Below are 21,533 nucleotides of genomic sequence, written 5' to 3' on the forward strand. Positions count from 1 at the left end.
AGGCCTGTAATTTTCATCATAGGTAAACTTCAACTATGACAGACAAAATGAGAAAAAAAATCCAGAAAATCACATTGTAGGATTTTGAATGAATTTATTTGCAAATTATGGTGGAAAATAAGTATTTGGTCAAAAAAAAAAGTTTATCTCAATACTTTGTTATATACCCTTTGTTGGCAATGACAGAGGTCAAAGGTTTTCTGTAAGTCTTCACAAGGTTTTCACACACTGTTGCTGGTATTTTGGCCCATTCCTCCATGCAGATCTCCTCTAGAGCAGTGATGTTTTGGGGCTGTTGATGGGCCACACGGACTTTCAACTCCCTCCAAAGATTTTCTATGGGGTTGAGATCTGGAGACTGGCTAGGCCACTCCAGGACCTTGAAATGCTTCTTACGAAGCCACTCCTTCGTTTGTTTGTGTGTTTGGGATCATTGTCATGCTGAAAGACCCAGCCACCTTTCATCTTCAATGCCCTTGCTGATGGAAGGAGGTTTTCACTCAAAATCTCACGATACATGGCCCCATTCATTCTTTCCTTTACACGGACCAGTCGTCCTGGTCCCTTTGCAGAAAAACAGCCCCAATGCATGATGTTTCCACCCCCATGTTTCACAGTAGGTATGGTGTTCTTTGGATGCAACTCAGCATTTTTTGTCCTCCAAACACGACGAGTTGAGTTTTACCAAAAAGTTATATTTTGGTTTCATCTGACCATATGACATTCTCCCAATCTTCTTCTGGATCATCCAAATGCTCTCTAACAAACTTCAGACGGGCCTGGACATGTGTCCCCCTGCTTAAGCCAGTACGTCTGGCACTGCTTGATTTGAGTCCCTGGCGGCATAGTGTGTTACTGATGGTAGGCTTTGTTTCTTTGGTCCCAACTCTCTGCAGGTCATTCACTAGGTCCCCCCGTGTGGTTCTGGGATTTTTGCTCACCGTTCTTGTGATCATTTTGACCTCACGGGGTGAGATCTTGCGTGGAGCCCCAGATCGAGGGAGATTATCAGTGGTCTTGTATGTCTTCCATTTCCTAATAATTGCTCCCACAGTTGATTTCTTCAAACCAAGCTGGGACAGGTGTCTTTTATACTGATAACAAGTTCAAACAGGTGCCATTAATACAGGTAACGAGTGGAGGACAGAGGAGCCTCTTAAAGAAGTTACAGGTCTGTGAGAGCCAGAAATCTTGCTTCTTTGTAGGTGACCAAATACTTATTTTCCACCATAATTTGCAAATAAATTCATTAAAAATCCTACAATGTGATTTTCTGGATTTTTTTTCTAATTTTGTTTAAGTGTACCTATGATGACAATTACAGGCCTCTCTCATCTTTTTAAGTGGGAGAACTTGCACAATTGGTGGCTGACTAAATACTTTTTTGCCCCACTGTATATAACCTCAAATGATCTAAAACCTTCAATGTTCATTACACCTGATACAACATAGCTGATATTTCTTACTGTCTGTTGTGGGAAAGGATGCCTGGATCATCACCTTCCCCCTCTCCTGTGTCTCCCGCTTAATACTCTAATTGATATCATCTTTTTTGCTTGTTTCAAAAGAGTTCCCTTAAAAACTAGACAGGGAGGAACGTGACCAAATGTATTTGCCTTTGTGCTGAATAAAAATAGGTTAGCTACAGGAACATCACTGTTTTAGGGGACCCTTTGTTCCATTTAAAGCTGAAATATACACTTGTACTGTAATTCATGTATAATACAAATGATGGTTTCAGACTGTTTGTATTGTGTTTTCCTGTCCATCATCGGTTTCGTCAAATTACTATTTTGTACTACAAATTAATTTCATGTCTCTTAAGCAGCCAGATGTCAATGACGAGTCAGGGGATGTTCATATTATCATCATACAAGGATGTATGGTCTAACGTGGATCAGGGAGTTGAACCCACTCCTGTCTGGTCGCACATCCTCTGGGACTTCCTGGATCACCAGCATAATAAGTTCAGGGGCAAGACTAAGAGCCAAAAGGATGTGTCATACCATTGAATGACAAAGGTGAGTACTGGACTGTATGTGCTCTAGCCAACTCGTCTATTGTTGTTGTCATGCCATGTGTGTCATGCCAATGATAGAGGAGTTGGCTACAGCACACAGTATTGGACCAGACAGGATCATGTAGCCTGGTGGTCCCAGCCCTGTGATCTGAGTCACACGCACACCACCTGTCAGGTGGATGGTTTATCTTGGAAAATAATAAATGCTCAATAACAAGGATGTAAACAAATTTGTGCACACAATTTGAGAGAAATAAGCATTTGTGCTCATGTAAAATTTCTGGGATCTTTTATTTCAGCTCATGAAACATGTGGCCAACACTTTACATGTTGTGTTTTATTTTTGTTCAGTGTATATTTATGAAAACTACCCCTTTATGATTCATATTTTTGTGCAATTATTAACGTCCCCTGAAATTCATATGTTGCCTTTGAAGCATTCAACCTATATATGTGTAATTAAAGGGATATAAGAACTTTGTGAAGTTTGTTTTTATTATACGTTTTATTGTTCTTTTTTTCTGTGTGTTTGGCTATATGCTTATCTAAATATGCAGTTTGAACGTGTAATCCAACTTCCGGAAAATGTGTTTCCTGTCTAACGGCGTCGCCATTAAGAGACCACGCAGCATTGCTAAAATAACGTGATTTATTAACAGGTAATTTACCCCTTATAAAGTTTCATTTGATGCTGTCACGAGATGTATGCTAAAGCTGATGTTATGTAAAAAAATAAGTAACAGCATATGTTTTGTAGCACGTAAAATACAAGGGCCTAGTAAAAATACCGACCGTGCTTTGTTTGCGTCTACCGGTACTAGCTAGCTTCTTCCAACTAACGCGGCTAGTTAGATAGCTAAATTACAGTGCTGGGGACGCTAGCTAAGCTAACTTTAGCTTGCTACTATGAACATGTAAACTAAGCTAGCAGTAAAATGGAAGTACCTAATTAAACTACGACTAGCCTACCATGAAGAAAGAAGTAGCAAGCTTCACTTAACCTACTTCGAAAAACAGATATTCAAGCTAGCTAGTTAACGTTAGCTACATAAACGGCTAGCTAGCTACTTGACATGCCATGTAAGATGTTGGTTAGCTAACTGGTCATGTGACTCCCAGTAGCATAACTCAATCAGGAGGCACATGCTTTGCTACACACATTTGGCTAAGGACAACGTAATGTTGGTGTTTAACAAATTATGATGATTTTATTAGCTTGATTACTGTGGCCCGTTCGATTTAATTTGTTTGCTGCCGTTAGCTACTTACCATGTTAATTTTTATGCTATTTAGCTACTTACCATTTTAATGTTTATGCTATTTGTCTACAGACCTACATTTTTAGGGTGATGGCGGACAGTGATGATGAATATGATCGCAGAAGGAGAGACAAGTTTCGTCGTGAGAGGAGCGACAACTATGACCGCTCCCGAGAGAGAGAGGAAAGGCGTAGGGATGACTGGAATGACAGGTGAGGAAGAGGGAATATACTTGTATAAAACAAAAGAGAAAAATGGCACATTGGAAGCAACTTTTGAAATTAGAGAGAACAATTCCAATCCATGTCGTACATACATGGTGTTTCACATGTATCTTTTTGTTCTTTCCGTTTACTGGCGCCCATCTGCAAGGGAGTGGGACAGGGGCAGGGAGCGGCGTAGCCGGGGGGAGTATCGGGACTACGAGAGAGGTCGCAGGGAGAGGTTCTCCCCACCCAGGCACGACATGAGTCCCCAACAGAAACGCATGAGGAGAGATTGGTGAGAATCACATTTATCTACACTACCTACATTGCTGTACACAATGTTTGAGTTAATCTTCCCTCTGTTTTGATCAGGGATGATCATGGAGGAGATCCCTACCATGGTGGGTATGACTTGGGCTACGGTGGTGGCGGAGGCCCCAGCTACGCCCCTCCACAGCCTTGGGGCCACCCTGACCTTCATCTCATGCAGCCTCACCATGGCATACCCATCCAGGCAAGGTGAGGAGGGTAGACTGGGCACAACCAACCTGTTCATGCAGACTTTGTCATCTGTGGAAAGCAGATGACAATAAGATGGCACCATGTCCTTGACTGGAGCTGTGACTGTTCCACCCAATAGATTAGCTTGCCCTTAGTTAGTCAGTTTCTAAGTAACTGGTTATCTCACACACTTTTTAACCTTGTCATTTGTCTACAAAGGCTAGGAAACATCCATGATATGGATCTGGGCCTGCCACCTCCGGTGATGAAGAGCTTTAAGGAGTTCCTTCTGTCCCTGGATGACTCTGTGGATGAGACCGAGGCAGTCAAACGTTATAATGAGTACAAGATAGACTTCCGACGGCAGCAGATGCAGGACTTCTTCCTTGCGCACAAAGATGAAGAGTGGTACGATTATCATAGCCTTTGCTGCTCTATTATTAGTATTCATGATCAGTTCACTGTGAATTAGGCTGGCAACCCTGACAACCTTTCTATTCACAGAAATTGTCAGTCAAATGGATCTGGCGCTATCGGAGCTGTTCGTTAATAGCTTGGTAAAGACAGTATAGTTTGTGGAAGACGTTAGGCCTATATTTGACAGGTTGCATTATCAAGGCATACAAGACTTTTAGTTGGATATCTAACTAAAAAAGGGTATAGTTGAATGGGTGTATTTAAAACATCCTGAACATATTTAATTTAAGCTATTTTTATATATAACGATTTTGATCTATTATTGAAAGTGTTAAGATAATACTTGGTATTTTGGGCAGGCTTATCATGCATACCATGCCACCTTCAGATAAGAATAGTTGGTTAATGCTTTGGGTGGTTACCATCATCAATAGAGAGGTCAGTAAATAGCCTAGCTAGTAAACAGTACAGGATAGAGATTTGGCTCTTAAGTGAGTCTGATTTGGATTATCAGTTGACACAGTTTTTAACAGAGTATGTTTGTCGGTTTTGCTTATCACACTTTACACAAGTGTGTCCAGGGATTATGATACAATGTCAATGTTATTTTTTTTTTCTTAACTTAACCAAACCTTCTTCCCTCCCACTCCTCCCCCGCCCTTCACAACAAGGTTTTTGAAGATGAGGAAAAACTGGAACTCCTCGCAGGAATCGTTGTTAGACAGCTAGGGTTTGCACTGCGCACAATGCAGTTGCTTTTAGACGTACAGTACCAGGGATACTAGCTAGACAGACAAATAAACCACTTGCGCGCATGGAAATATTTTATTTTCTTTAGTATGTGATGCTTTTTTCCCCCATTTTTGTTTTTATATTTGGATCAAATCGAATCCCAAAACCGAAAATGAAATTGTGTGCGCACACAAACACAGTAGGGGGGTGAAGTGGAGCCCATTTTTACAGAAGAGACCCCTCTCAGTATATATGTGTTGTTATACTGGGAGAAAAAAAGGTAAATTTTGTCCACTCCATGGCAAATTTGCTCTTCTGAACTGTAAAATTCTAAACTGTGTTATGTTATTTTATTTGAATATGTGTCCCTTTTGCCTTTGAGTTATTTTTGGTGCGTTGACCTAAAGCATCCTGATATGTTTCACAAACGGCTATACTCACACACAAACATAACACCATGCAAACTTTGTGAAGAATCCACAGTAGGACACCAGAGCATTTCCAGGTGCAGAACAAAAGTGTTTCTTCATATGCCAGTCACTTGAGTGGACCTAGATACACTACATAACCAAAAGTATGTGGACACCTGCTTGTTGAACATCTCATTCCAAAATCATGGGCATTAATATGGAGTTGCTCCACACATTGCTGCTATAACAGCCTCTACTCTTCTCGGAAGGCTTTCCACTAGATGTTGGAACATTGCTGTGGGGGACTAGCTCCCAGTTGGCCACGAGCATTAGTGAGGTCGGGCACTGATGCTGGGAGATTAGGCCTGGCTTGTTGTCTGCATTCCAATTCATCCCAAATGTGTTTGATGGGGTTGATGTCAGGGCTCTGCAGGCCAGTCAAGTTCTTCTACACCGATCTCAACAAACCAGCCATTTCTGTATGGACCTCGGTTTGTGCACGGGGCCATTGTCATGCTGGAACAGGAAATGGCCTTCCCTAAACTGTTGCCACGAAGTTGGAAGCACAGAATCGTCTAGAATGTCATTGTATGCTGTAGCGTTTATAGGATCGTAGGCTTGTGTGCAGCTGCTCGGCCATGGAAACCCATTTCATGAAGGTCCCAACAAATAGTTATTGTGCTGACGTTGCTTCCAGAGGCCGTTTGGAACTCTGCCGTGAGTATTGCAACCAAGAACAGATGGTTTTAACACTCTTCAGCACTCGGCGGTCCTGTTCTGTGAGCTTGTGTGGCCTACAACTTCATGGCTGAGCCGTTGTTGCTCATAGTTGTTTCCACTTCACAAGAACAGCACTTACAGTTGACTGGGGCAGAAATGTGACAGATTGGGACGGTGGCTTGCTATGATGGAGCCCTGTTGAAAGTCACTGAGCTCGGGGCCTCCCGGGTGGCACAGTGGTTAAGGGCGCTGTACTGCAGCGCCAGCTGTGCCATCAGAGACTGGGTTTGCGCCCAGGCTCTGTCGTAACCGGCCGCGTCCGGGAGGTTTTTGGGGTGACGCACAATTGGCCTAACGTCGTCCGGGTTAGGGAGGGCTTGGCCGGTAGGGATGTCCTTGTCTCATCGCGCACCAGCGACTCCTGTGGCTGGCCGGGTGCAGTGCGCACTAACAAAGGTTGCCAGGTGCACAGTGTTTCCTCCGACACATTGGTGCGGCTGGCTTCCGGGTTGGATGCGCGCTGTGTTAAGAAGCAGTGCGGCTTGGTTGGGTTGTGTTATCGGAGGACGCATGACTTTCAACCTTTGTCTCTCCCGAGCCCGTACGGGAGTTGTAGCGATGACACAAAATAGTAGCTACTAAAAACAATTGGATACCACGAAATTGGGGAGAAAAGGGGGGTAAAAAAATAGCCGAAACCACTAATTTGAAGTGGTGTCCACATACTTTTGAGTATATATTGTAGTTGCATTTAATTGATGCTGTGTTCCCCCAAAATAAGACATTGCAGGATACAGGAACGTTCAGAAAAAAGTTCTCCTCCAGTATTTTAATTTTGTTTTTTAAATTTGATTTAGTGTTTGGGTATAGAATGGCAGTATATTAGTCCCAGTTCATTGCTGTAGGCCAGTTTATTTGGCCTGGCCATACATACAAGGACATTCTCTAACATTCTGCTCTCCTCCCCTCCATCCCTGCCCTGTCTCTCTCCCGTGCTCTTTTGGGGACATTGTTGTGAACTCAGGTTCAGATCCAAATACCACCCGGATGAGGCGGGCCGGCGGAAGGCTGAGGCCCACAGTGGCTTGCAGAACCGGCTGAATGTCTACATATTCCTGATGGAGAACGGCTGGTTCGACACAGTCTCCTTGGACATGGAGAAGGCCCAGGCCATCATGAAGGTCTTGGATGCAGGTAGAGTAGTGGGTGTGGTTGGAGGTGGGTGGCAGTGGGAGACCTCTCTAATGGCTTCATTCAGCTCTCTTGCAGAGTACTTGGACGTCAACCTTAGTTTCGAGCAGTGTCAGGATGGGTGTTATTTGTTGGTTTAGTTAGGTTTAATTACCTCAACAGGTTATATATCCTAACCCAGTGGTCACCAAACCTTTTCTGATTCAATATCACTTTCTGAGTCTGGGCCTGGCTTAAAAAATGTACGCCTATACAACATTAACCTATTTAAAAACAGTTCTGTAGCAATGAGGGTGGTTCAATGTTTTTCTCAGACCATTTTGAAATGATATTTAAAAATGTAAAAATCACACTGGTAATATATAATTTGTTGTATTACTTGAGGCACAGCTGAGTGAGCATAATTTGCTTTTTAAAAATGTACTGAACTGATGGCCTGCGTCTAAGGCTTCCTCTCACCGTCCCTCCCTGAGACTGACCAAAAGGACACACATTATTCCAGCTAATGGCAACTTTAGTCGCACTGCATTATTTCTGCCCCATGCACCAATTCATGTTGTTACTCCTATGACCAGAGAAAGTTTAATATTTCTTAATATTGAAGACAAGCTGATAAAAATAACGCAAGCTTATCTATACAATTTGCTACTTATGCATTGCAACTGTAGTGTTGGTTGTAGTGGAAGTAGGGAGAAGCACATTTAATGACTTATAAAAGTGTCGAACAAAGTGTTTGACGGTGAAGTGTTGAATAACTTAAATGTGAACTTCCTTGTAAAGGAAGGTCTTTGCTCTATTCATTGACACTCTTTAGTCATGGTTTAAATCTCACAGTATCAACTTTGCTGTGCGTTTGAGGCTTCTTTTTACAGTTTTTACATAAGGAAGCTCAGATCAGTGTCTGCGGTTATCTTGATTTTCTCCCTGGGGCTGCCGGGTAGGCACAGTTTTACCTTCAGACACATGAAATGGTTAAAACTGGGAACACTTCACTATGCCAGCGCTAGGGCAGCTAGTGCACCTACTGCCAACAGCATGAAATGAATAAGACAAAAATAGATATGCAAGGCTTTATCACGATCGACCGGTTGGTGACCAGTGTCCTTACCCCTGTCCTCCCTCTGTCATTCAGCGGTGATAAAGATGGAGGGAGGGACAGATCATGACCTGCGTATATTGGAGCTGCCGTCTGAGGAGGAAGAGGAGAGGGAGAGAGCTGACAGGGCGGCAGCTGTTGGTCCTGGAACTGAACCCCCCAAAAAAGAGGAGCCCAAGGATAAGAATCAGGACAATGACCGCAAACCCCCAGCTGACAAAGAGAATGTATGCTATCTTGTCGTAACCACCTTTTCTTTGCCCTGCTCTATTCTTTCCCCTCGAGACAGGGAGTCATCAAATTTTATTGGTCACATACTCCTATTTAGCAGATGTTATTGCGGATGTAGTGAAATGCTTGTCAACTAGTCATTGATGTAGCAAACTCTGCCACAGGGGGAGAGTGATGCCTGCAGCACGGAGAAGGGGGCAAACGGTGGTGGTGAAGCAGCAGCAGAAGGGAGTGAGGGAGAAGAGAAAGGAGAAAAAGAGGTGAAAAGCAAAGAAGTTGTGCCTGAGCCTAAGAAGGTTAGTGTTTAGCGTCCATGTGTCTTCGTCTGTCTTTCTGACTTTTTGAATGTGCTGCTCTTAATGGGCCAAATCCTAACTTGCATCGATGACGGTGGGAAATTTGCACTAAAACAGTACTCAAGTTAGGATTTGGGCTAATTGATTTGTATCAGTGATGGATCTATTGACCTTTACCACCACCTATTTTCCTTCCCATGTGTTTGTTAGCTGAGTAAAAAGAGGAAGCGGAAGCACAGTGGAGACAGTGAAGATGAGGCCAGTGCCTCTGAGAGTGACTCCGATTCGGACTCCAACTCCCATCATTCCTCTGATAAAAATGCAGAGAAGGAGGATGAGGGTGAGGAAAAGGAGGAAGGGGAGGACAAGGACGATGAGGAAAAGGAGGAGGGGGAGGACAAGGATGAAGAGGAAGAAGAGGGTGAAGGTGAGTGATGAAGGCACTGCGTTGGGGTCACTGTTTTCACAAATTCTAGTATTCAAATATACACTGCTCAAAAAAATTAAGGGAACACTTAAACAACACAATGTAACTCCAAGTCAATCACACTTCTGTGAAATCGAACTGTCCACTTAGGAAGCAACACTGATTGACAATAAATTTCACATGCTGTTGTGCAAATGGAATAGACAACAGGTGGATCAGCCTGTAGTGTGGTTTTCCACTTTAATTTTGAGTGTGACTCCAAATCCAGACCTCCATGGGTTGATCAATTTGATTTCCATTGATAATTTTTGTGTGATTTTGTTGTCAGCACATTCAACTATGTAAAGAAAAAAGTATTTAATAAGAATATTTCATTCGTTCAGATCTAGGATGTGTTATTTTAGTGTTCCCTTAATTTTTTTGAGCAGTGTATTTTTGGTAAGGTAATGACTTCTCTGCTCCACTCATTGTGTAGCTGACGGTAAGAAAAGCAAAGAGGAGAAACCAAAGGAAAGGGCGAGAGAGAGGGAGAAACAAGAGGAGAAGAAACCCAAGGAGGACCAGCCCCTGAGACCCAGGCCTCTCCACAGGACCTGCTCTTTATTCATGAGGAGCATTGCCCCCACAATCTCCAAGGCTGAGATCATAGCTGTGAGTTTAAGCAATTTGACTGTACAAACATACTGAACACTTGTATGGACTGTCAGAATGACACTCTACTCTGAAGTTACATTGATACAAGGGACTCTCAGATACAGCTGTTACCCACACACACACACACAATGAGTGGAGGCATCCAGGAGGAATAACTAACCTGTTGTTTTTGCCTCCCTCAGTTATGTCGGAGATATCCTGGGTTTATGAGAGTGTGCTTGTCTGATCCCCAACCGGAGCGCAGGTTAGTTCCACTTCCACGTGACCACATCCACAGCTGGACCCTGTCTGCTGCTCCTTGCTGCTAATGGACTGTACTGGACGGTTGAAAATGTAACGTCTGTCATTCACCTCAGGTTCTTCCGACGCTGCTGGGTGACATTTGACCGTAGTGTCAACATCAAGGAGACCTGCTGGAACCTCCAGAACATCAGAGTGAGTTTAACAACCTTTCAAGACTACAACGTTAGGCAGTACTGGAACCTGATGATGAGCAAGATATGGCACTTGAGTCACACAGCTGGTTAGTGAGTGTTTTGACCCTGTATGTGTCCTCTTGACTGTGTGTAGCTGCGTGACTGTGAGCTGGCCCCGGGGGTGAACAGAGACCTAGCCCGGAGGGTCCGCAACATCAATGGCATCACTCAGCACAAACAGGTGCTGCGCAATGACATCAAACTGTCAGCCAAACTCATCCACTCTCTGGACGACAGAGGCAGGCTGTGGAGCCAAAAGGCCCGGGGAGATAATGTGTCTGCTGTGGAGGTACAAGACACTGAAAGCAATTTGGCGTCTTTGCAGTATGTATCATGAACTTATCAGTTTCTTGGATGTTTAATCCCGTATTGTGTGGTTGTATCAGATGGCGGCTCAGAACCCCATCCTGAAGAACATCACTGACTACTTGATAGAGGAGGTGAGCGCTGAGGAGGAGGAGCTACTGGGCAGTGTGGGCGGAGCTGATGCAGAGGAGGGCAGCAAGGAGGGGAACCCAGCCGAGATCACTGTGGAGAGGGATGACACGCTGGTCAAGGTCCATCCATCTGCCTTGGCACACAGCAGCTTTACATTATTTTTATGCAGTGAAATGTTTGGGTTTTGTCTGACGCTAAAGTGGTCAAATGAAAAGGAAAAAGTACATTATCTTGACTTGATTTCCTTCATCTCTTCCCAGGTGTTGGACCGTCTTCTCTTGTACCTGCGTATTGTCCATTCCATTGACTACTACAACAACTGCGAGTACCCCAGCGAGGATGAGATGCCCAACCGCTGTGGCATGATCCATGTGCGTGGGCCCATCCCTCCCAACCGCATCACACACGGGGAAGGTGAGCAGGACACTACTGTAATATTCAACACTGGCTAGGCACACATTTGAGATGGCTGCATCATACATTGACACACACGATTGACTGACTGTCTCCCCCTCCCCCTGTCATGCACTCAGTGTTGGAGTGGCAGAAGACATTTGAGGAGAGGCTGAGCCCCCTATTCAGTGTGAAGGAGAAGCTATCAGAGGAGGAGGCAGGCAAGATGGGCCGGAAGGACCCAGAGCATGAGGTGGAGAAGTTTGTGTCGGCAAACACCCAGGAGCTGGGCAAGGACAAGTGGCTCTGCCCCCTCAGTGGCAAGAAGTTCAAGGTGTGTGTCTGTTAGGATGGAAGTAAATTGTCAAACAGAAATATTGTATATCCAAAAAGCATTAAGCATGTACTGGTCTGTGTTTCCCTTGCCACGGTGTGGTGCAGATTAAAATGTGAATTAATTTGTTCCCTCTGCCTGGCCAGGGCCCAGAGTTTGTGCGCAAGCACATCCTGAACAAACACGGGGACAAAATTGATGAGGTGAAAAAGGAGGTGGTGTTTTTCAACAATTTCCTCATGGATGCCAAGCGACCTTCCCTCCCGGAGATGAAGCCACCTCCTCCGCCTGGCCCAGGACAGGGTGAGAGACACGTTGCACATAGAAATAGAATGAATAGCGCTGACACGATTCCCTGTTGTCGCTGACAATCATATTTGTTCTACAACATACATTTTTGTATTCAAACCTTCTATAATGTTACATCCTCCTGAAAAGATCCCCCGGGGAGCAAATGTTTCTAGAAGAGTTTAGGTGTAGCTGTATCATTAAATCTAGGTGTGTATTTTTCCACTGACCCTGTTTCTCTCCATCTCTCTGTAGGAGTTCTTTCTCCAGGCATGCCCTTCCCTCCCCAGGGCCTCATGGGCTTCGGTCCCGGCCAGCCTCGTCCTCCTGTCATGGGTTACGGAGGTGAGCCCCTGCCTCATCTCCTATCATATTATCAATGACATTGATTTATTAAGCTCTTTTTACATCGCCACTTATCCTGAGAATTTAACAAATTTAAGTTTACCACAACTATGTAATTAATTTGGTTGCAGCTCTCAGGTGTTCTGTTCTGACATACTGTACCTTACTCTTCCCAAGGTGGACCTCCTTACCCACCAAACCAGTATGGGGGCGGTCGGGGTAACTATGACAACTTCCGTGGACAGGGTGGTGGCTACCCTGGTAAACCTCGCAACAACAGGTGAGACAATGGTCAGTTAGGGACGAATACCGCACCATTATCTTCGGCATACCACCCTGCATCCCACTGCTGGCTTACCTCTGAAGCTAAGCAGGGTTGGTTTTGGTCGGTCCCAGGATGGGAGACCAGATGCTGCTGGAAGTGGTATTGGAGGGCCAGTAGGAGGCACTTCTTCCTCTGGTCTAAAAAAACATCTGAATTCCCAATGGCGGTGATTGGGGACATTGTCCTGTGTAGGGTGCCGTCTTTCGGATGAGACGTTAAACGGGTGTCCTGGCTCTGGTCACTAATATCACATGGCACTTATCGTAAGAGTAGGGGTGTTAACTCTGGTGTCCTGGCCAAATTCCCAATCTGACCATCATGGCCACCTAATCATTGCCCGCTTCCAATTGGCTCATTCCTCTCCCCTGTAACTAATCTCCAGGTCGTTGCTGTAAATGAGAATGTGTTGCCTGGTAAAATTAGAGTTAAATAAAAACATTTTTAAAAAAAGCTTTCCTTTTCTGCTAATGACAGGCTTATGTTTAGAAACCTCTGTTAATTTTTCTCTCAATCTTTCCTATCTCTATGCTGTGCCTCTTTGCACTGCATCCTGGCTGTTTCCTTCAGAATGTCTCGGGGAGATCCACGCAACATCATTGAATACCGTGACCTGGATGCACCTGATGACATGGACTTCTTCTAGACTATCCATTTATTTTAATCTCTTTTGTTTCTAATCATTGTAATTTCCCCTTCTCATCCCCTTATGTTAAGTGATGAATTAGCCTCCTATTTTTTTTGTTCAGTGTCTGCAGCGCAAAGTCTCAGTACAATTGTAACCAACTCGAATTACAAAAATGTATAACCTCAATAAAAAACATTTGATGACAATGGCATTTTTTAAAATATATATCAGCAAAAAAAGAAATGTCCTTACACTGTCAACTGCATTTATTTTCAGCAAACTTAACATGTGTAAATATTTGTATGAACATAAGATTCAACAACTGAGACATAAACTGAACAAGTTCCACAGACATGTGACTAACAGAAATGGAATACTATATCCCTGAACAAAGGGGAGGGTCAAAAGTAACAGTCAGTATCTGGTGTGGCCACCAGCTGCATTAAATACTGCAGTGTATCTCATGGACTGCACCAGATTTGCCAGTTCTTGCTGTGAGATGTTACCCCACTCTTCCACCTAGCCCCACCCTACGATCCAACAGGTCCCAGACGTGCTCAATGGGATTGCGATCCGGGTGGCATTGTCATGCTGGAGGGTCATGTCAGGATGAGCCTGCAGGAAGGGTACCACATGAGGAAGGAGGATGTCTTCCCTGTAACGCAGGCAATATCAACGCTGTGCAATGACAACAAGCTCAGTCCGATGATGCTGTGACACACCGCCCCAGACCATGACGGACCCTCCACCTCCAAATCGCTCAAGAGTACAGGCCTTGGTGTAACGCTCATTCCTTCGACCCTGTACGCGAATCTGACCATCACCCCTGGTGAGACAAAACCGTGACTTGTCAGTGAAGAGCACTTTTTTCTAGTCTGGTCCAGCGACGGTGGGTTTGTGCCCATAGGTTGCCGGTGATGTCTGGTGAGGACCTGCCTTACAACAGGCCTACACGCCCTTAGTCCAGCTTCTCTCAGCCTATTGCAGACAGTCTGAGCACTGATGGAGGGATTGTGCGTTCCTGGTGTAACTCGGGCAGTTGTTGTTGCCATCCTGTACCTGTCCCGCAGGGGTGATGATCGGATGTACCGATCCTGTGCAGGTGTTACATGTGGTCTGCCACTGCGAGGACAATCGGCTGTCTGTCCCGTCTCACAGTACGGACATTGCAAGTTATTGCCCCGGCCACATCTGCAGTCCTCATGCCTCCTTGCAGCATGCCTAAGGCACATTCACGCAGATGAGCAGGGACCCTGGGCATCTTCTGGTGTTTTTCAGTCAGTAGAAAGGCCTCTTTAGTGTCCTAAGTTTTCATAACTGTGACCTTAATTGCCTACTGTCTGTAAGCTGTTAGTGTCTTAACGACCGTTCCACAGGTGCCTGTTCATGAACTGTTTATGGTTCATTGAACAAGCATGGGAAACAGTGTTTAAACCCTTTACAATGAAGATCTGTGAAGTTATTTGGATTTTTATGAATTATCTTTGAAAGAGAGGGTCCTGAAAAGGGACAATTTATTTTTTTGCTGAATATATATATATATATATATATATACTGCTCAAAAAAAATAAAGGGAACACTTAAACAACACAATGTAACTCCAAGTCAATCACACTTCTGTGAAATCAAACTGTCCACTTAGGAAGCAACACTGATTGACAATACATTTCACATGCTGTTTTGCAAATGGAATAGACAACAGGTGGAAATTATAGGCTATTAGCAAGACACCCCCAATAAAGGAGTGGTTCTGCAGGTGATAACCACAGACCACTTCTCAGTTCCTATGCTTCCTGGCTGATGTTTTGGTCACTTTTGAATGTGGTCGGTGCTTTCAAATCAAATTTATTTATATAGCCCTTCGTACATCAGCTGATATCTCAAAGTGCTGTACAGAAACCCAGCCTAAAACCCCAAACAGCAAGCAATGCAGGTGTAGAAGCAGGTGTAGAAGCTTTCACTCTAGTGGTAGCATGAGACGGAGTCTACAACCCACACAAGTGGCTCAGGTAGTGCAGCTCATCCAGGATGGCACATCAATGCGAGATGTGGCAAGAAGGTTTGCTGTGTCTGTCAGCGTAGTGTCCAGAGCATGGAGGCGCTACCAGGGGACAGGCCAGTACATCAGCAGACGTGGAGGAGGCCGTAGGAGGGCAACAACCCAGCAGCAGGACCGCTACCTCCACCTTTGTGCAAGGAGGAGCACTGCCAGAGCCCTGTAGAATGACCTCCAGCAGGCCACAAATGTGCATGTGTCTGCTCAAACGGTCAGAAACAGACTCCATGAGGGTGGTATGAGGGCCTGACGTCCACAGGTGGGGGTTGTGCTTACAGCCCAACACCGTGCTGGACGTTTGGCATTTGCCAGAGAACACCAAGATTGGCAAATTCGCCACTGGCGCCCTGTGCTCTCTTATGGACTGGCCCGCCCGTTCCCCAGACCTGAATTCAATTGAGCACATCTGGGACATCATGTCTCGCCCCATCCACCAACACCACATTGCACCACAGACTGTCCAGGAGTTGGCGGATGCTTTAGTCCAGGTCTGGGAGGAGATCCCTCAGGAGACCATCCGCCACCTCATCAGGAGCATGCCCAGGCGTTGTAGGGAGGTCATACAGGCACGTGGAGGCCACACACACTACTGAACCTCATTTTGACTTGTTTTAAGGACATTACATCAAAGTTGGATCAGCCTGTAGTGTGGTTTTCCACTTTAATTTTGAGTGTGACTCCAAATCCAGACCTCCATGGGTTGATAGATTTGATTTCCATTGATAATTTTTGTGTGAGTTTGTTGTCAGCACATTCAACTATGTAAAGAAAAAAGTATTTAATAAGAATATTTCATTCATTCAGATCTAGGATGTGTTATTTTAGTGTTCCCTTTATTTTTTTGAGCAGTGTATATATGTGTGTGTATATATACATACACACACAATCAAAAGTTTGGACACACCTACTCATTGAAGCGTTTATCTTAATTTTTACTATTTTTCAACATTGTAGAATAATAGTGAAGATATCAAAACTATAAAATAACACATATGGAATCATGTAGTAACCCCCAAATTTTTTGTGAAGTTGCAAAAACCATCAAGCGCTATGATGAAACTGGCTCTCATGAGGACCACAACAGGAAAGGAAGACCCAGAGAAGAAAATAGCAATGGAGAAGGAATATCCATTTTTGTTCATAAACGTTTCAATTATTTGTAAGAGAGGACCTCGCACTTACATCTGATAACAGTGACGCTGAATCTCTTCTCATAGGGGTGGTAAAAAAGTGGTAATTGGATGCATCTGTCGACCACCCTATTCTGACATTGGTCGTTTTTTTTAAAATATCCTTGCATCAACCTTGGATTTGATTAATAATGAAGATAAAATGTGTTTTCTATTGGGTGATTACAACATAAATGTATTTAAAAGTGAGAACCACTCACTGACATCTGACTTTTTAAATACTTTATACTCCAGCTATCTGTATCCCCTCATCTATTATTTTACCAGGCAAGTCAGTTAAGAACAAATTCTTGTTTTCAATGACGGCCTAGGAACAGTGGGTTAACTGCCTGTTCAGGGGCAGAACGACAGATTTGTACCTTGTCAGCTCGGGGGTTTGAACTCGCAACCTTCCGGTTACTAGCCCCCTTGAACTTTGCGACCTTTTGCCACATTTCAGGCTTCAAACATAAAGATATAAAACTGTATTTTTTTGTGAAGAATCAACAACAAGTGGGACACAATCATGAAGTGGAACGACATTTATTTATTTACTTTTTTAACAAATCAAAAACTGAAAAATTGGGCGTGCAAAATTATTCAGCCCCTTTACTTTCAGTGCAGCAAACTCTCTCCAGAAGTTCAGTGAGGATCTCTGAATGACAGTTTTAAAATACAGTTTTATATCTTTATGTTTGAAGCCTGAAATGTGGCAAAAGGTCGCAAAGTTCAAGGGGGCCGAATACTTTCGCAAGGCACTGTACATCTACATGAGTGTGTGCAAGTTGTATATTATTATTATTATTTATATTGTTACTTCATCAGATCTCTAGTAACCCATTATACAAATATTATGTTACTTTATCTCTAGTAATCCATTATACAAATATTATGTTACTTTATTTCTAGTAACCCATAGTAACCCACATCCTCAGTAGTGTGCCTTCGAATCAGTGGGTGTTTCGGCCTTTAATCACTAAACACCCTCATCAAAGGTGGCCAGCTAAAGGGTGATCAAGCCTTAGCTTGTGTCCCATGGCCAATTAAGATTTCCCACGGGACTATGCAAGGCAGGGGCGTCCTCTTCCCTGAGTCAGCCATACAGCTGACCGCATACCTCATATGCCCTCCTCAAGTTGGAGGTATCTGAATTGGGTTCTCAGGTGGGGGTGGGGGGTCATGAAGTTATAGCCCAGCAAGGGTCCTTCCGTTTGATCCAGATCCACTGGCTGCCTCTTTCAGCTGCTTGAGAAACTGCTCTGACGGTCTGCCGCAGAGCCTGTCCATGGATTCCAAGTTCTTTCAGCAACCTGATGGTGGAAGAAGCCACGAATCCTCTGCATCCCACTTCAACTGGCCAGACTTTTGCATTCCAGCCATGCTGAGTTGCGTCAGCTGCCAACTCTGTGTAACGCAGTTTCTTATGCTCGTAGGCCTCTTCAACAGAGTTTTCCCACGGGACTGTGAGCTCTATGATGTACACAGCCTTTCGTGAAGGGGACCGGAGTACCATGTCTGGCCTAAGCTTGGTAGAAGCAATCTCAGGTGGAAAAATGAGTTGCTGGCCAATATCGACAAGCATCTTCCAGTCCCGGGCCATGGCTAGGTGTCCAGAAATATATTCTGCATATTCTCCTTTCATATCTCCATACAGAATCCCTTTATAACGTTATAGGTATTCTTCTGTCTGTGCTCACAGCCTGTAGATCGATGGGCAGTGGTGGACAGAACCCCATGATAATGTTATTGATCTGAAAACTCAGCTCACACAGAATCAGTAATCCTCTTTCCCACTGGAGCTAGTCCCCTGACAGCTCTCATTCACTCTGTTCAGTCAGCTTTTTATCCACATTTCAATCAGCTTAACATCCAAATTTCAATCAATCATCTTATTATCCAAATTCCAATCAGCTTAACACCCAAATTTCAATCAATCAGCTTATTATCCAAATTTCAATCAGCTTAACACGTCCTTTCCTCACTAACACAACCATACACAACTTTCACATCCACATTCACTTCGTACAATTCCCAAACACACTCTGTAATCTCCCTTATTACCCCATGAGCATCTTCAACGATTCTCTGCCGTTATCTCCTATGCATCATATCTTCACTATACATATAAAATAGCACAGAGTGCACCTTATGCTATTCTCTACCAGTGGCTGCAGACCACGTGCACCTTTCTCTTATAAATGCCTACAGACAGCTGTCAGTGGAGCATGCTACTGTTACTTGCCCTCGCTCTAGTCTTCTCTCTAAGACTAGGTCTAGCCTTCTTCCACATCATATGTATCTTCTGCAGTTCCTCTATAGTCTCTACAGTCGCCATAGTCTCTACAGTATCCATGGTCCCTGAGCATCTATAGTCCCTGAGTATCCATAGTCCCTATAGCTATAGCATCTATGGTCCCTACAGCATCTACAGTCCCTCAGCATCCATTGTGTCAATAGTTGATATAGTAATAGATTGCTATGGTCTCTATAGGTTCTATAGTCTTGCCACTTCCCATACATGTAAATAACACCTGGTATTCAAAAACACCTTGTGTTATCTTGTAGGTTAGTGGTACCATCCTTCTACATCTTTGTTTATTTATATTTTAAATATAATTTTTATACAAATTCCTTTAAATTGACTTACTGAAATCAGTTGCCATCCCTCAATTGTTTGCAGATGATGTGTCTCCTCCTGCGCAGCTCACAGTAAGAGTCTGATCTGGGCGGGTTCTTGTCCTCTTTCGGTCAGATGGGAATTTCCCTCACGCTTCATAAAATGGGCCACCGGTTTTCCTCGCAGACCCCCACTGGGAAAACTCTGCAGGCAGAATCAATTATGTAGTTCGTGACGCCAAATTGTCGTGGAAATTCACTTCCATGTTGTGGAAATTACCACCAGAGACTCTCAAAGCCAATCTTAAATTAATCATTGATTATTATCAGCGCGCTGGAGAGGTTCCAACCAACTCAACGCCCTATAGTACACATGTCTGTCAGGAGCTCTGCCAGGGCAGTCCCAGCAGTTGTCTTATATAGGGATATACACAGACAAGTTATATTTCCATGATTTAGCATAATGAATTCATCATTACCATTTTGTTTCATTCATGTGACTGACCAATACTGGCTCATAACATGTGACAGACTAAGCTGAGATCTTGAAACAGATATCTTTCATTCTCAAAACAAAGGTCTGGACGTACTGTCAAAATGCAGCTACTGACAGTGAGGATTTGTTCAGTCAGTCACACTTGCATGAACACAGAAAACAGTCATTAGAAAAGCACAAACATTAAAAAAATTCCAGTAAAATTTTAAATACATTTTCAAGACTGGCCACCTGTAATTACCTGGCACCATCTGCACCTCTGTTTAAGAAGTTCAATATGTTGTCTATTTATGACATTAATGTACGCCAATTATGCACTATCTACAAATATTTATACAGCCCAGACAGTTTACTTAAACCCTTCAATTGACTCTTCCAGGTTAATTCTGAAATCCACCGAAATAACACAAGACCTCATATTGCCAGGTCGCTGTCAGACATGGAGGTACCATACCCTGGAATTCTTATCTTCACATTGCCAGGTCACTGTCAGACATGGAGGTACCATACCCTGGAATTCTTATCTTCACATTGCCAGGTCACTGTCAGACATGGAGGTACCATACCCTGGAATTCTTATCTTCACATTGCCAGGTCACTGTCAGACATGGAGGTACCATACCCTGGAATTCTTATCTTCACATTGTCAGGTCGCTGTCAGACATGGAGGTACCATACCCTGGAATTCTTATCTTCACATTGCCAGGTCACTGTCAGACATGGAGGTACCATACCCTGGAATTCTTATCTTCACATTGCCAGGTCGCTGTCAGACATGGAGGTACCATACCCTGGAATTCTTATCTTCACATTGCCAGGTCACTGTCAGACATGGAGGTACCATACCCTGGAATTCTTATCTTCACATTGCCAAGTCACTGTCAGACATGGAGGTACCATACCCTGGAATTCTTATCTTCACATTGCCAGGTCGCTGTCAGACATGGAGGTACCATACCCTGGAATTCTTATCTTCACATTGCCAGGTCGCTGTCAGACATGGAGGTACCATACCCTGGAATTCTTATCTTCACATTGCCAGGTCGCTGTCAGACATGGAGGTACCATACCCTGGAATTCTTATCTTCACATTGCCAGGTCACTGTCAGACATGGAGGTACCATACCCTGGAATTCTTATCTTCACATTGCCAAGTCACTGTCAGACATGGAGGTACCATACCCTGGAATTCTTATCTTCACATTGCCAGGTCGCTGTCAGACATGGAGGTACCATACCCTGGAATTCTTATCTTCACATTGCCAGGTCGCTGTCAGACATGGAGGTACCATACCCTGGAATTCTTATCTTCACATTGCCAGGTCGCTGTCAGACATGGAGGTACCATACCCTGGAATTCTTATCTTCACATTGCCAGGTCACTGTCAGACATGGAGGTACCATACCCTGGAATTCTTATCTTCACATTGCCAAGTCACTGTCAGACATGGAGGTACCATACCCTGGAATTCTTATCTTCACATTGCCAGGTCGCTGTCAGACATGGAGGTACCATACCCTGGAATTCTTATCTTCACATTGCCAGGTCGCTGTCAGACATGGAGGTACCATACCCTGGAATTCTTATCTTCACATTGCCAGGTCGCTGTCAGACATGGAGGTACCATACCCTGGAATTCTTATCTTCACATTGCCAGGTCGCTGTCAGACATGGAGGTACCATACCCTGGAATTCTTATCTTCACATTGCCAGGTCACTGTCAGACATGGAGGTACCATACCCTGGAATTCTTATCTTCACATTGCCAGGTCATTTATAATTAGTAAGTTTTGTTATCTATTTTAACAAAC

The 21,533-nt window shown here is 44.0% G+C and overlaps 1 protein-coding gene across 2 annotated transcripts; it reads left to right on the plus strand.

Moving 5' to 3' along the window:
• The first annotated feature begins 2,591 nt into the window (after nucleotides 1–2,591).
• Nucleotides 2,592–13,590, plus strand: LOC109875618 (serrate RNA effector molecule homolog). 2 transcript variants are annotated; one of them, XM_020467997.2, is made up of 20 exons: nucleotides 2,592–2,679; nucleotides 3,352–3,491; nucleotides 3,637–3,780; nucleotides 3,858–4,004; nucleotides 4,206–4,394; nucleotides 7,290–7,459; nucleotides 8,589–8,779; nucleotides 8,948–9,079; nucleotides 9,290–9,506; nucleotides 9,982–10,157; nucleotides 10,343–10,404; nucleotides 10,517–10,595; nucleotides 10,731–10,925; nucleotides 11,023–11,193; nucleotides 11,335–11,488; nucleotides 11,608–11,801; nucleotides 11,948–12,104; nucleotides 12,345–12,434; nucleotides 12,612–12,714; nucleotides 13,327–13,590. In XM_020467997.2, the coding sequence occupies exons 2-20, from the start codon at nucleotides 3,370–3,372 to the stop codon at nucleotides 13,400–13,402; spliced, it is 2,769 nt and encodes a 922-aa protein (XP_020323586.1). In that variant the 5' UTR covers nucleotides 2,592–2,679; nucleotides 3,352–3,369; the 3' UTR covers nucleotides 13,403–13,590. The 2 variants fall into 2 exon arrangements, with proteins under 2 accessions (XP_020323586.1, XP_031663706.1); XM_031807846.1 differs by having other exon boundaries at nucleotides 11,023–11,488.
• Nucleotides 13,591–21,533: the final 7,943 nt, after the last annotated feature.

Source organism: Oncorhynchus kisutch, linkage group LG28 (assembly GCF_002021735.2).
Source record: "Oncorhynchus kisutch isolate 150728-3 linkage group LG28, Okis_V2, whole genome shotgun sequence".
In the NCBI taxonomy this organism is placed as follows: Eukaryota; Metazoa; Chordata; class Actinopteri; order Salmoniformes; family Salmonidae; genus Oncorhynchus; species Oncorhynchus kisutch.